At 40.6% G+C, this 14478-nt stretch overlaps 1 protein-coding gene across 5 annotated transcripts in view; it reads right to left on the bottom strand.

Annotated features, from left to right (window-relative positions):
• Positions 1–14478, bottom strand: part of Fam91a1 (family with sequence similarity 91 member A1) — a 49935-nt gene that overhangs the window by 8360 nt on the left and 27097 nt on the right. For 4 of the 5 annotated variants that reach the window (XR_015441618.1, XM_004837990.4, XM_021252392.2 and 1 more), the window contains 8 exons: positions 12951–13099; positions 11595–11729; positions 11223–11336; positions 8565–8637; positions 5748–5897; positions 3782–3886; positions 3151–3274; positions 1453–1522 (listed from right to left, as the gene is read on the bottom strand). Coding sequence is in view for 3 of the 5 variants with exons in the window: in XM_004837990.4 (XP_004838047.1) it covers positions 1453–1522; positions 3151–3274; positions 3782–3886; positions 5748–5897; positions 8565–8637; positions 11223–11336; positions 11595–11729; positions 12951–13099 (920 nt within the window). In the remaining 2 variants the exon portion in view is untranslated. Of the gene's footprint in view, positions 1–1452; positions 1523–3150; positions 3528–3781; positions 3887–5747; positions 5898–8564; positions 8638–11222; positions 11337–11594; positions 11730–12950; positions 13100–14478 lie in introns of all 5 variants that reach the window. The other variant, XR_015441623.1, reaches the window with a different exon arrangement.

Here is a 14478-nt window from a genome sequence, read left to right on the forward strand (position 1 = left end):
GATCATGAGTTCGAGCCCAGCCTGGGTAACTTAGCCAAACTCTGTCTCAAAAAAATTTTAAAAAGGGTTGGGGATACAGCTCAGTGCAAAGGCCCTCGGTTCAATCCCTAGGGCCAAAGAAGGTGGGGATTGTTCTTGGTTCCTCCCTTCCTCCACATCCTCAATCTTTTTCTCACATCAAATTACCATTCGTCATCAAGTTTTACCAGTCTGTCTCCAGAACACAGCCCAAATTAGTTTATTCATTCACCACCGCCAAGACCAATGGTCTCCAAAGTGGGTTGAGTATTGAGAGAATTTTAGAAACTCTCCATCTACTTACTGCATCTTTATAAAATTTTTGTGTATTTCTACAGCATACTTAATTTACTGGCACGAGAGTATGTACTATACATGGAAAAACAAACCTTTATTAGGGATACATGCAAAATTTGTATGAAAAGGTGAAACAGCTGAGCAACTGCCAGCTCTCATGCAAGTGCTTCTGCCCTCACACCTCTGCAGCCTACTCTTCAAACATTAATTCACATTTAAAACAATCAGGAGCACGGCCTCTGCCCAGCTTAACATGCAGCACAAAATGCAAATCCTTACCACACTCCAGAAGGCACTGCCTGTCATCTCGCTCCCTGGCTTCTCCCATCCCAGGGGTTTCTGCCACCTTCGCCTTCTGTCTGCTCCCTGTGCACCGAGCACTCTCCTGACCCAGGACCTCTGCTTGGAATACTCTTCCATCCTATAGGTTTCGGCTTATCTACTATTTCTCACTACTTAAGTAGGACCACCTTCAGAGTGTGTCATAGCCTGGCTCCTTCAAAGAACTTACTGAAATCTGTAATCACTTACCTATCTTAGGGTTTGTTTGGCTACACAACATTAAAAGCTCCATGAGTGTTTGCACAGCACTGTTTCCCGAGCGCCTGGATTTACCAGTGAATACTGAATTCACAATACTGAATCAGATACTCTGAATACAAATCTCCCATCCTGAAAGTTTATCTATAACTCAAGGGCTGATTAGTCTTCCCTTGCCTGCGGTGCTGTGAGAGGGTTCACTGCAGGTATGCAGAGGTGACGGCAGCCACAACCCAGCACCCCGCACGGTGCTCTGACCTCGCAGACGCTAACTTGGTCCTGCTGAGTGACGCTCTGACACCAGAGAAAGCACACGCTTCGGGCCCTAAAGACCTGGCTAGGGAAACGTGCAAGTCACTTCACATCCCAAATCAAAGGAGTTCTCATCTATAAAGTAACAGCAGTGGTTATTTCACGTCTTGCTGCTGTGGAGACTCAAAAACCTGGAAATAGGGCCGGGGATTTAGCTCAGTGGTTCTGCCGCCTGCCTCAAAAGCGCAAGATCCTAAGTTCGATCGCTGGTACCAAAAAACCTGGAAATGCTCCAAATACTATAAAGCTCTACATAAACAATATGGAGTTTTAAATCTTTGTTACCTGGAATGAATGAACAAAATTAAGGACTTGTAGAGAGAGTTTTCTGCTGGAATGTAGAAGGTTTTGAAGGCTGAAAAAAGGGGAAAAAATAATTAAATGTAATGACAAGAACTAACATCTCATAAGACTTTAGTTTTAGCAATTTAAATGCGTTTATGTGAGTATATACGTTCTGATTTGTCAGATAAAAATTTTTAAGAAATGATTTCAATTCTTTGTATTAATAAAATGTTTTCTTGTTTTAATAGGTAGTAGCATTATACAAAAAGGCAATTTTCAAATATAATTCAATATATAAACCAAAATAGAAGTTATCATTTCAAAAATACATTTAAACTGCTAATAAATACTAAGGTTAAACGAACAAAATTTTTTTTTTTGTTTTGTTTTTTTGAGGCAGGGTCTCCCTTTGTAGTTCAGGTTGGCCTTGTACTCACTATGTAGGCCAGCCTGGGCTCGACCTCTTGGTGATCCTCCTGCCTCAGCCTCCCAAGTGCTGGGATTACAGGCATGCACCACCACACCAGGATGAACAAAACTTTTAAAACGAAGGTTTAGGCACTCCGAGGGATGGGAACTATGACACAAACTTCAAATTTCCAAAGTAATTTTTTTTTTTGGTACCAGGGATCAAACTCGGGACCTTCTGATTGGCAAGGCAGGTAGCAGAACCACTGAGCTAAATCCCTGGTCCTTCCAAATTTTAAAGACAACCTAAGAAAAACTCTATTTAACACAAACCATCCTCCATACATAAAGCAGTAAAAATGACAGTGGCAATCTTTACAATCTTACAATATTTCCACTTCTGACTTACACGTTATTTTATTTTCAGAGGACAGTCATTCAAATGATCACCTTCAATTTTCTGAAGAAGCTACAGTGAGCCAATCACATGATTCACTCCTCAGTAAAATGCCCAGAAGACAGTGGGCCATGCCCTGCAAGCCGCCCCAGCACAGCTGGAGACACTCATGCTCTTTTCTCAATAACCCACAGCCCAGAGACTTTCCAGCACTGCTTCTCAGTAGCCACCCGCAAGGGCCAGAGTGCAGCATGAGATGAAACCTGGCTGTCTCTGAAAAGCAGCACCTGCTCATTTTAGAGGAGGCAGAAAGTGGGGACATTTGATAAAGTCACCATAATCCCACCACATGACACAAACATTGATATAATGTGTGCATGTGCTGGGAGAAAGAGAAAGCTTGCACGGCGGTGCACACCTGTAACACCAGCACTCCAGGAGGCTGAGGCAAGAGGATCACAGTTCAAGCCCAGCCTGGGCAGCTTAGCGAGACCCTGTCTCAGAAACTAAAAGGGGCTGGGGCTGTAAAGGCCCCGAGTTCAGTCCCCAGCACCACAAAAGGAGGGAGCCACAAGATAATCATCAATGTTTAAAGCTAGGTCCATATACCACATAAGCACACCAATTTTTCACACCCCACCAAACCTGGGTGACTAAGTAAATGTAATCATCCAAAACATGCCCCCAACATGTCTGCTGTGACCAGTTTCCGAAATTTAATTTTAAAAATACAGCAAAACCTTTAAATTAGCATTCTTTACTCAATCAACAAATATACATAAGGAAATAACTATGTTCATGTGTAGAACAAAAGAAAAGCAAGGCTGAGTAACTATTCACTGACAGCTTAGCACCAAGCAGACGAAAAGATGTTAGGGAGTCTGAGCCCGTACCTCTCTTTTCTGCAAAGGCCGTGAGTGGCGATTTTCCTGCAAACTTTGTGGTTTAATTCAGAACTGAACAGCGGAATTCCAAAGCAGAGCTCCAGCGGAGCCCACTCTGCTTCTGTTGTGGCACCTAGAAAAGGACAAACAACTTACCTCCCACTCAGACTCACTGACAGGCAGCATCTGAGCGGCACAGCTGCCGAACCTGAGGTTCCCACCCCCACCCCAGAGGCCCGACAGGGAAGGCGGGGTCTCCAGCAGGGCCCCTCACTCCCTCAGCAGAAGTGTGTCTCTGAGTGTGCACAAAGGTCTGGACAATGGGCACACAACTTTCATCCAATGTTCAAAGTAGTCATGTGCCAGAACAGGGTGCTGCCAGACATCTGCAAGATGAAGAGAATGAACCAAAATACTGGCCACCAGAGGGTGGTGGCACCTGAAGGCATTATTCTCAGACACTAATTTTATAATGCTTAAATCACTATTTTAAGTATATAACAATTTTTTTTTAGAAAATTCATATTAAAAAGTCCATTATGGATTCGAAGAACAGAGAAATAACATGCAAATAACTTAGCAGAAAAGGTAAGCCTCAGAGATTGGTCTAAAACTTTTTGAGGAATTTTTAACATCTTACCAGAGTTTTGTTTTGTTGCTGAGTCTATAGTTGCTTCCTCAATGACCATTTCAAATGACTCTGTACTTCCATTTACATCCGAGCCAGACGCCAAATCAGGTTCTCCTGATAATGAAGGGACATACACAGCATTTGGGTTCTAGTACAGCACTCAGCAGAAGCTGTTAATAACTCAGTCCTGACACTAAGGAGACTTCAGGCAACAGTGCTGATGATGAGAGGAAATGAGTAATTTGGGGCCTCAAGCAGTGGTTCTAAACCAGAGGACCAATTTTTTCCCCCAAAGACATTTAGCAATGTAGAGAAACACGTTTGGTTGTCATAAATAGAAACAAGATGCTCCTGATTTCCAGGAATCTTAAGCCTCTTACTAGATACAATCCCTACAACAAAGAACTACCTAGCTTGAAATGCAAATAGTGCTGAGGGTGAGAAACACTGGCCCAAAGGTGAAATTCAGAAAGTAGAGTATGAGTTTAGACCACGACTAAAGCCATTTCTGGCCCTGTGGGACGCAGCCTGAGCACATTACTCCTCAGAACTTTCTGTGATTCTACTTATGTTTCAACCTTAAACCTCAGATCTCCTAGAGCTTACCCACTTTCTCTACTTTCATCTTCTACTCTCCAAAAATCTTCTCTTTTGGCTAAAATGAGCTACTCTGTTTCCTAATTCCCTCTGCCTGAAAGGCTCCCACCCTCAAAAAAGAAAGCCTGAAAGGCTCCCACCCTCAAAAAAGAAAACCCTCCACAATCCTCCTAACTATTTTTCACAGCTCAGTAAACGGCCTTCTCCAGGAAGCCCCCTGGGCTGGAAGTGTGCTCTGTCCTGTCAGCACACCAAACAGTCCCCGTCAGGTTCCCCACATCTCCCTGCAGGCTGACTCACCTGTCTGCCTCCCCTACCAGGGTTTTACCCCTTGGAATAAAATGCGGTCTTACCAATTTTCTCCAGCACTTAAACAGGTATTTGTTATTTAAATGTTTGTGGAATGAATGACATGAAAATGACAGCTATGGTAGAAATGCCCTCTTCTCCAGAAAACGCTCCTGTAATATCTGACAGTCAGCTGTGAAAAGCTACCTAACACCTTTGGACAAAACTCAATGACCAGGATTAAATATCTAACTCAAAGTGAGTCAACCCAATCCATGAGGTGGCTCATGTTAATCACATTTTCTCAGGATTTCAAGTAAGAGGCTCATGGGGTAACAGTCAAGCAGTGACAGGCATCTGAACTGAAAGGTCTCCCACAGGCTCAGAGCTGGCATCACATCAACAAAAGCCACATGCAAGCAAATATTACGGCAAAGCAGAAACAATCAGTAAGCACGCAAAGGTGATCTGAAAATGGAATTAGACAAGAAAGAACGGGGCATAATAAGCCACTGTTAATGTGCAGGACAGACTGGAGAGAAGAAAAAGAAGACAGGAAAGCCAAGTAGAAAATGGGGGCAACTGTGCATGTTTCAGATAGAAGATCCAGGCTAGATCAGCAGTTATACAGAATCAAAAACTAGTACCAGGGATCAAACTCAGGACCTGGCACTTGTGAGGCAGGCACAGGGCCACTGAGCTAGACCCCCGGCCCTTGGGAAACAATAGCCAGGAGAGGCTTTTCTAACTAATTTCACAGAGCATGGAAAGCAACTGTTAAGTTCACTTTGGAAGCATTTTTACAAAGACGACCTGAGTTCTGAAACCATCACTCCACAAGGCTAACTTAATTCAAAGCCTGAAAACATGGAGGTGACAGGAAAGGCGGATGCTCAGCAGCCACTCTGTATGACAACCCGAGGTCATCACATTCCCCACGCACAACTGACATCTGCCCAATACTGTCTCATCCTTCGATAAAAAAATTAATTATAATATTCCCACAAAGGTCTACTGCTTTTTATATATTAAGACTATTTTAAACTAAAAACCAGGTATCTTATTTCAAAGAACCCAGCAGCTGGCTAACCTTTCTCATCAGAAGCATCGCTGAGTTTTCTACTTGCGAGTTGGCTGGAAGCATTCAACATGGTGACGTAGCCACAGAAATGCTGCAAATCCACCTTGTCCCTTAGTGTCTGCAATGCTTTATGAACGCCCATGCTGACCCGGCTGAACTCTGGAGCAAAGGGAGGACAACACATCAGTGAGAACTTTTATAACGCAACAGCAGCAACCTGAATACAGAGCCGCAAAGCTGGGCACAGCGGTACGCACGCCTGTAATCCCAGCACTCTGGGAGGCTGAGGCAGAAGGACTGCTGGGAATTTTCACGCTTCCTTTTTATCCTTCAGTACTGAGCAATCCAGTGAGACCTTGTCCCAAAACTTAAAAGGGGTGCGGGGGTCACTCAGTGAGAAGGCCTTGGGTTCAGTCTCTCCAGCAGTCAGGGGTGGGGTGGCTGCATATGCTTTTCTTTACTAAATAATTCTTTGAATTACTTTTATGCTTTAATCTATCAACAATGAATCCAATGAAAAAATATATGTGAATGCAAAAAAGAAAGAAACCTATTCACATCTAACATACATAGTCTTCTGCAGCCATCACCTGCTGAGAGAGTAAACTAGGCCAATCTGGCCAGGTCTCTAGGCTTCTCTTTGTGCTGGCTGCTATTCTGTTTTGCATACTTACTTGGCAGGCTTCTGTAAGGAAATGTATTAAAACTTTGAGTAGTTATTCATGTTAACACTGACACTAACAATGGGCCTGAAATCATATGCTGATAAATTACTTAGATATTAGCTAGAATTTTCATAAATATGTGAATGTGTGAGAAAGATGCTCTATATCCTAATACAAAGACACCTCTTTTTTTTTCCTTTTCTTTCCAGTGTTGGGTATTGAACTCAGGCCCTTTGCACTGACCTACATCCCCAGACCTTTATTTTTTGGTATCAAGGATCAAACTCAGGACCTTACACTTGCAAAGGCAGACACGGTGCCACTGAGTTAAATAAATCCCCGGCCACCCCAGACCTTTTCTTATTTTTTATTTTGAGAGGAGTCTCATTAAGTTACTAAGTCCCCCAGGCTGGGCTCTGCCTCCCAGAGGGGTGGGATTACAGGTGTGCACCATCACATCTGGCTTCTTTCTTATAATTCATAAATAATCTTCCAAGGCAATCAATGCCCATTAGTTCTTAATATTTTATAAAACTTAAGACCTTGCCATCACTATCCTGTACAGTATATTCAAGTAAACAATTATTTGTTCCTTAGAATTTAACAAAAAAAGGTATTAGAGGATTAAACACCAAATTAGGTTGGGGGAAGTATACATTTCTGAATAGGGGCATATTTATTCACAACAGGCAGGAAAAAATATCTTAATTTCAAACATGAGGCTTCAGCAGTCTAGCCATGTAAAAAGGAAAATGATATTTATAAAATACACTTTCCTCTACTTTGGGAAAGAAAGAAAAGTAGTGGTTAACATTTTGGATGAACAGTAACTATCTGAAATAGTTACTATTCTCTAAAATCCATTAATATGGCTCTAAACATCAGAAAAATACATTATCGTGAAGTGGTCTGTGCACTAAGCAGGAAGCAGACGTGTTATATAAATATAAGTAAATGTTAATCAAACAGTACTTTTCTTCTGCATATAAAATCAGCCCACTGTAACTGTAGGGTTCACATCCACAGAGGCAACCAACCACAGATCTAAAATATTTGAAAAAAATATGTACTGAACACACACAGACTTTTTATCATTATTCCCTAAATAATACAGTATGACAACTATTTACATAGCAGTTACATAACATGTATTAGGTATAAGTCATCTGGAGAGGATGTTTAAGCATACTGGAGGATAAATACATATAGGCTGTATGCAAATATATGCAGCTATCGTACCAATTTATGTAAGGAACTTGAGCATCTGTAGAGTTTGATATTCCCTGTGTAGGGAGACTCTTGGAACCAATTTCCATGATACCAAGGGACAACTATATAGAACTTGTTAATATTTAGAGAAAAGTTATCTTCTGTATTAGAAAAGGACAAAAGATTTGCTTCCACAGAAATTCTTTGAGCATCCTGCATCCAATGTACCACAGCTCACACCCAGTGCAGAAAATGATGACACTAACAGCACCCCCACCCCTCGTCCTCACTCTTGTGATTCGGCACAAGGCCTGTAGACACTCAAATGCCCCTAATAACAAAACTAAACTTCACGGCAAAAACAAATGCTGAAACATGAAATATATGCAAGGGCTCTGTGAGCTATAAGATAGTAATGAAAATGTTCATCAGCATTTACTTTTAAATTACATAAATTTTTTTAAAGTTGACTAAAAATTAAAATATAAGCCATTAAAACTCCAGCAGCAGCCTATGTGTACATGCATGCACATACAGATTGAGTAATCTGCAAACGACACTGAAAACTGCACTGAATACTCTGAAAAGCCTCTGAAATGGAATGTATACAACACAGAGGAAAAATATAAAATTTTCTAAGTATAAAATCTTCCCTATGGCTTATTTTCTCCCTTAACCTTCAAGTAAACAAACAATAAAAGAAGCTAAAGGCCTAAACATACAGAAAATTTAGTCTTCCATCTAGCCAAGTATCTATTCTCTTCACCTTCACAATGTTCTTTCAAAGGTGCTAAATGGGTATTGGTCTACCAGTTCTTGGGAGAAAGGCAAATAACAGAATATACCCTCTGCCAATATTCTGTAACTGTCAAGAATTTACTCCTGTCATGTTTTCCACTAAATTGTTGATATAATTAATGATAAAGTCAAATGGATACAATTCAAAAAGTACCTCCTTGTAGTTCTGTTTCATCAAATGGAAATGGTACATGGACAGTTTCTCCTATCCCATACAAACCATGTCCCTAAACATAAAGAAACAAAAGTTGAAAAGTATACAAGAAATCCACATTTCCAGTAACTGATATGCAAACAATAAATAAGGTTGTGCCACTTAATGGTACATTTTACATTAACACTCCACCAAAATGTCTTCAACAATTTTCTAGTTTTCTACAGCCAGCAACGATGAACTTACCTGTGTATTAACCTACAAGACGATGCATCTCAAATTGAGCATATGAAAAACATGGAGGCTGCCAGATAACAGGTAAGTCAGGGAAGGGTGAGCCAAGCAAAGACCGAGCGGATAAGGTCAAAGGGCCCATGACAAGGCTTAGCTGCAGCTGAGAGAGGAACGCGTAGAAGAATCCCTACAATCACACCGCACACCACAGACAGGGATGTGGAGCCCACGCATGTCCCAAGACGGCACAGAGAGTATTCAGAGATATTTGCTACAACAGGATAACGACATACACTGTAACTGGAAAAAGCCAAAACACTCACCAATACCTGCAAAGGACTGGTTAAACAAATTATGGTGCATATTTTCAACACAGCTGCATTTTACAAATAAAATGTAAAGATCTCCAACTTATAAGTGGCAACAGCATGGAGAACTTCAGTGTATAACCACTTACATTTGCATAAATGGAAACTAATAAACATGATTCTCATTTGGGGGTGAGGTGAGGAGTGGGATCTGGATACAGTCTTGGAACAATGTGGCTGTACTAGTACACGAAAAATGAAGTTTAAAGAATCTGAGTCCCACTCAACTCCCTTTTTACAAATAATTCGCTTTCATCCATCACCTTCAATTAATATTCATTTGAATTTGTTTTAAAAGGTTTGCATACATTTAATTCCAAATTTGGTTTGGGCTTACAGTTGTGTAAGAATAAGCATGGAGAATTTAATTTTGTGTTTACATGTATTTAGTACCATTATGATAGAAAATGTAACACTGCAAGAGACCTATATACCGTATTATGCAAATTCAAGACATACTGGTATATCCAAGAGAAATCATACTCATAAAACACTGTGAATATATTTCTCAAGCTCGAAGAAATGAAGGGCTGACCCAAGCCAGCGACAGGAAGGGGAAGTCAGTCACCACTGCTCCCTCCCCGCCTTCCTCTCCTCTACCACCACCACCACCAGTGCCACATCCCTCACCAGCTCTGCCTGTGCACTAGCAGCTTCCCTCAATGACCTCTTTCAGCCATTCTTTTCATCAGCCTAAGGAGACCGCTGACAGGTGAAGACATGCGGTTCATTAAAATCTCTATCGAGAAACTACTGTGCACCAGACAGTATGCTACACATACCTCACACAAACATTCTCATTTCACTCTCAAGTATACATTTCCAGCCAGGGATTTAGCTCAGTGGTTCCGCCACCTGCCTTGCAAGTGCAAGGACACGAGTTCAATCCCCGGTACCAAAAAAAAGAAAAACAAAAAACTGAATTGTGTACACTCAAGTATACATTTCCTACCTCATCATCAGGTGCTATCATTTTTGTCATTTTACAGCAGATACTGCAATCTCCATTTTTCAGATGGGAAACAAAGAAGTATCACAAAAATATCACACAGCCCAATAAGCCATAAAAAGAGGCTCAACATTATTAATTACCAGGAAAATGTAAATCAAGACTGTAATAGATGCCACATCATACTAAGTTGGCTATAATCAAAAAGTTAGGTAATATCAAGTACTGGTAGGAAAGTCAAATGGTACAGACACTTTGGAAGACAGCCTGGCTGTTTTTCAATAGTTACAGGCAGAGTCACAATCTGACTCAGCAATACTAACCCTTGGTATCTACCCAAGAAAAATAAAAATACATGGTTACACAAAATTCACACATGCATGTGCATAGCAATACTACTCACAGTACCAAAAAGGTGCCCATCAACTAATGAATGGATAAACAAAATGTGGTTTATCCAAACAATGAACTACTATTTGGTCATAAAAAGGAATAAAGAACTGATATATGCTACAATATGATGAATCTTTCATTATGTTAAATGAAGGAAAACAATCACAAAAAACAACAAAAAATATCCATACGTTTTATATGATTTCATGTACATGAAAGGCTCAGAACGGGCAAACCTACAGAGACAACAGCATTGTTTAGGGATGGGGGAATGAACAGCAGAGGGAAAAAGGTGTGAGTGTGTTAACTAAATAGTACAGTTTGTTTTGAGGTGTTAAAAATGTTCTACAATTGAGTATGACAACAACTATACAAATCTGTAAATACACTAACACCTACTGAACTATATAAATTGGTAAACTGCAGTTTATGAATAATGTCTCAACAAAAATATTATTTTAAGAATAAAATACCAGCCACCTAGCTAGTAAAAGCTGAGGCTGCACTTCGAACTTGTGTCACGTTCAAAGTCTATGTCACTCCTACCACCCCCATGCTGCCAAAGGCCCAGGACTTAAAAGCCCAGAGCTCTTGATTTCTTACATTTCCACTTTATAAATAAATGACAACAGATTACAACTCAGAGAAAGCTAGACAAAGTATGCTCTTAATGGTAAAAATCTAATTATGATTTTTTTAATGAAATAAGTATACCTGAATTAAAACCGCAGCATGTGTTAAAGCATCATTCAACATCGTGAGGACGTTTGATGTGGGAACTACACCAGGATCATGACCCCAAGATGTTATGAGCAAGCGATCGTACCCCTATCGGAAAGAGATGAGTAACAGAAAGGCATTTAGCAATAAGAACAAAATTAAGAAAGTTATCTATAATATTACTCACCAGTTTCTAACCTCTTCAAAAGTAAAAACAATTTTAAAAAATAAAAAGTCCTGGGCTAGGGGCGTAGCTCAGTGGTATAAACCTTGCATAGCATGTGTAAGACCATTGGGGTCCATTCCCAGCATCACACACACACAAAAATAAAATAAATAAATAATGGAAAGGGCCCTCATACATACCTGGAATATGTCTGGCAGTTTTCGAAGTCTTGTACCTTTCGATAGTAAAAGAGATGGTGGTCCTTGCCCGGTGATATGGTAAATATACAGTTTAAACCAAACAGAGCTGACTTCTGGGATAGCTGGTCCAATATGCTGCAGTCATAACACAGGTAAGATACAGCTGTAACACTTATCTAGAGAAGGCAAATTTCAAAAGTGACCAAGTACAGTCTTCTAAGTAGCAAATGCCCCACAAATTTTAAATGCCATTATCCTTATGAAAATAAATGTTATGTGCTCCACCAAAATCCTTTTGGCTTTATTTGGAATTAAGGCGGGGCACCATACCACTGCAATTAGGAAACTAGGCTTGGGAACAGACGGCCTGGGTCTGAGCCGGGCATCATCCTTTTATCACCTGGGCCTCATTTTGCTCAATCTAAAAAGACCAATAAAATATGTATTTCATGAAGATGATGTAAAATTGTTCAAAAAGGTCTAAAACAGCACCTGATGCCTAATAAGCTCTGTATTACAGAGCTGTCACTATCATTAATCAGATGTAATGTTCCAGAAGGGTACTATCATCCCTGCATCCACTTCACTATTTATTCAGACAGTTCAGGGATTCCCACCATGCCTACAGGTTGTGCTAACAAGGGTGTCTGTGTGTGTGCGTGCATGTGTGTGTGTGTTTGTGCATACAGAATAATACAAAAAGTTGGCTAACTGCAAATCTAGCACCATTCCCATTAAGCACTGTATGAAGCCAAACTGTGACGTGGATACAGGTCCTCCCTGAGGCAACTAGACCAGCACAGACTCCATCAACAACTTTACGGGAGACACCACTGCCTCCTTTCTACACCATGAAACCCAGAGACACTGAGCAGCAACATAATCAGCATACTCTGAAAACGGTACCTGCCACAGCTTCCTTGCTAAATACACACAAAATAATTGCAATTGATTTATTTTTTTAAAGTAACAGACCAGAAATAATTCTCACATATAAATTCTACAGCTAGAGTTCTAACTTTCAAACACCACAGCCTTGCTTCTAAACTTAGCCCTCAAAGTGATCTAGGCTTCCTTCTAGAACACCCCAAAAAATTTCTCTTTCAAATACTTTGTATGTGAATAAAATGTTAATCTAATGTGTCACAAGTCACTAAATGATACATAAATACACCCATTACACGTCACAATTTGAACACAACATCGCCTTACAGGAGCATAAAACACAATACTGCTTTCTGAGCCAAAGTTTTAAATACTTGGTATCTGCAAGTTAAGAATGAGGAAAATAAAACCCTTCATTTTTCTCAGTGAAGGGATGGCACTTCCAAGAGGATCTTCCAGGTGGGCCCTTACCTGAGGGGTGCAGCTGCTGATGGGCCGGATCTCATTGGTGAGAGGAGCCATGGAAACCAGCAGCATGTAATTTTTGTTTAGAACTCTGCTGCAAGTGGCAGGATCCAAACCAAGAAGGCTTTCACAGCGTAAGAGATCCAGAGGAAAACCTGAGTTGTGATTGAGCACACAGAGAATAAAGGAATGACCATGTGAAACAAAAACATGGAAGATAAACTGTTGTAAGTACCTTGAGATTTTAAATATTGTTAAATGGTAGGATGACTCTATCAAGAAGTACCAAATGTCCTAAGGAAGCCATCACGACACATTCAGATTTAAAGTTAACACTTTTAGTCACTTTAACAAACATGACTATTTCACCTCTCTCTCACTCTCCATCCCCAGCCATGTGGCATACTGCGGCACCCTAAACGCCAGGGAAGCCCTGTCCTTTCTCGTTTCCAGTAGAAAAAGAATTACAGCCCAGTTCTGATTTTACATAGGGACAAATGTCCTCATTTAGGGACCTGGTGCTCTAGACAGCTGGTCTATAAGGCATGAGCTCAGTGTGCATTTTGAGCATTCCTCCCCTTAATCCTCTAGGAAAACACCAAATCCCATGGCTCTCTAAAAAAGAGACATTTAAGTTGGAAAGAAATGTCAGATCAGGTGGCCACCTCTTCCTTCAAATAAGAATGCATCTAAAAAAAGTGGCCTGCTCAAAGGGCCTAAAACCACTGTGCCCAACTAGCACCAGGATCTTTTTTGTCTCAAACTATCTCCCAGGAAAGAAACTTGCTAATAAGTACAAGGGAAATGGCCTAGTAAGTACAAGATCACATCAGGTCTTTTTGTTTTGCCAGGAAATAAGAAATGGCGCAAAAACAAAAGGAAAGAAAGTCTCAGCACATCACAAAGAGATAGCAGCCAGTTGGAACACAAAAATAACAGAGACTATAATGACTAATTAGAAACCACTGAAAAAACAGGAATTCAAAATCCATACTGAGGAAGAGAATGCCTCACCTCAGTTGTTAAATACGGAAGAAATGCTGACGTCTGGGGGAAAAATTACCAATTTGCAGCCACCAGAGTGCAGGCCAAGAGCGATCAATGGATGCTAATTTGAGGGTGAAAAATTGCTGCAGAGGAGACTACTTACATGGTTTAAAAGTATCTTCCCATTAACTGATCAAAATGAACATCACCATATTCTGGATTCTCTTCAGATCGTATAAATCTTTCACCTTTACAAAACTAACATCACCAGTGGCAGGAAGAAAAGTATCACACTCGTCGAGATGCTACAACCATAGAAAGACATGGCATGCTGTGTCTATTCCTGTCTGTGTGGTGCGCTAGACAGGAATACGTAACCTGAGTCTAATCATGGCAAACACCACGCTCCTCCACAATGAGAAACTTTCCAGAAAGACCATCAAAAGATGGAGATTACTCTCTAAATTAGGAATGTCATAAAAGAAAAAAAAAGGGCTATGGATTTATTGTAGAATCAAGAGGATAAAAGAGGCATGATGACCGAATC

Source organism: Heterocephalus glaber, unplaced genomic scaffold (assembly GCF_053883595.1).
Source record: "Heterocephalus glaber isolate CG9 unplaced genomic scaffold, H.glaber_assembly_v1.0 deba00000281, whole genome shotgun sequence".
NCBI classification, from domain to species: Eukaryota; Metazoa; Chordata; class Mammalia; order Rodentia; family Bathyergidae; genus Heterocephalus; species Heterocephalus glaber.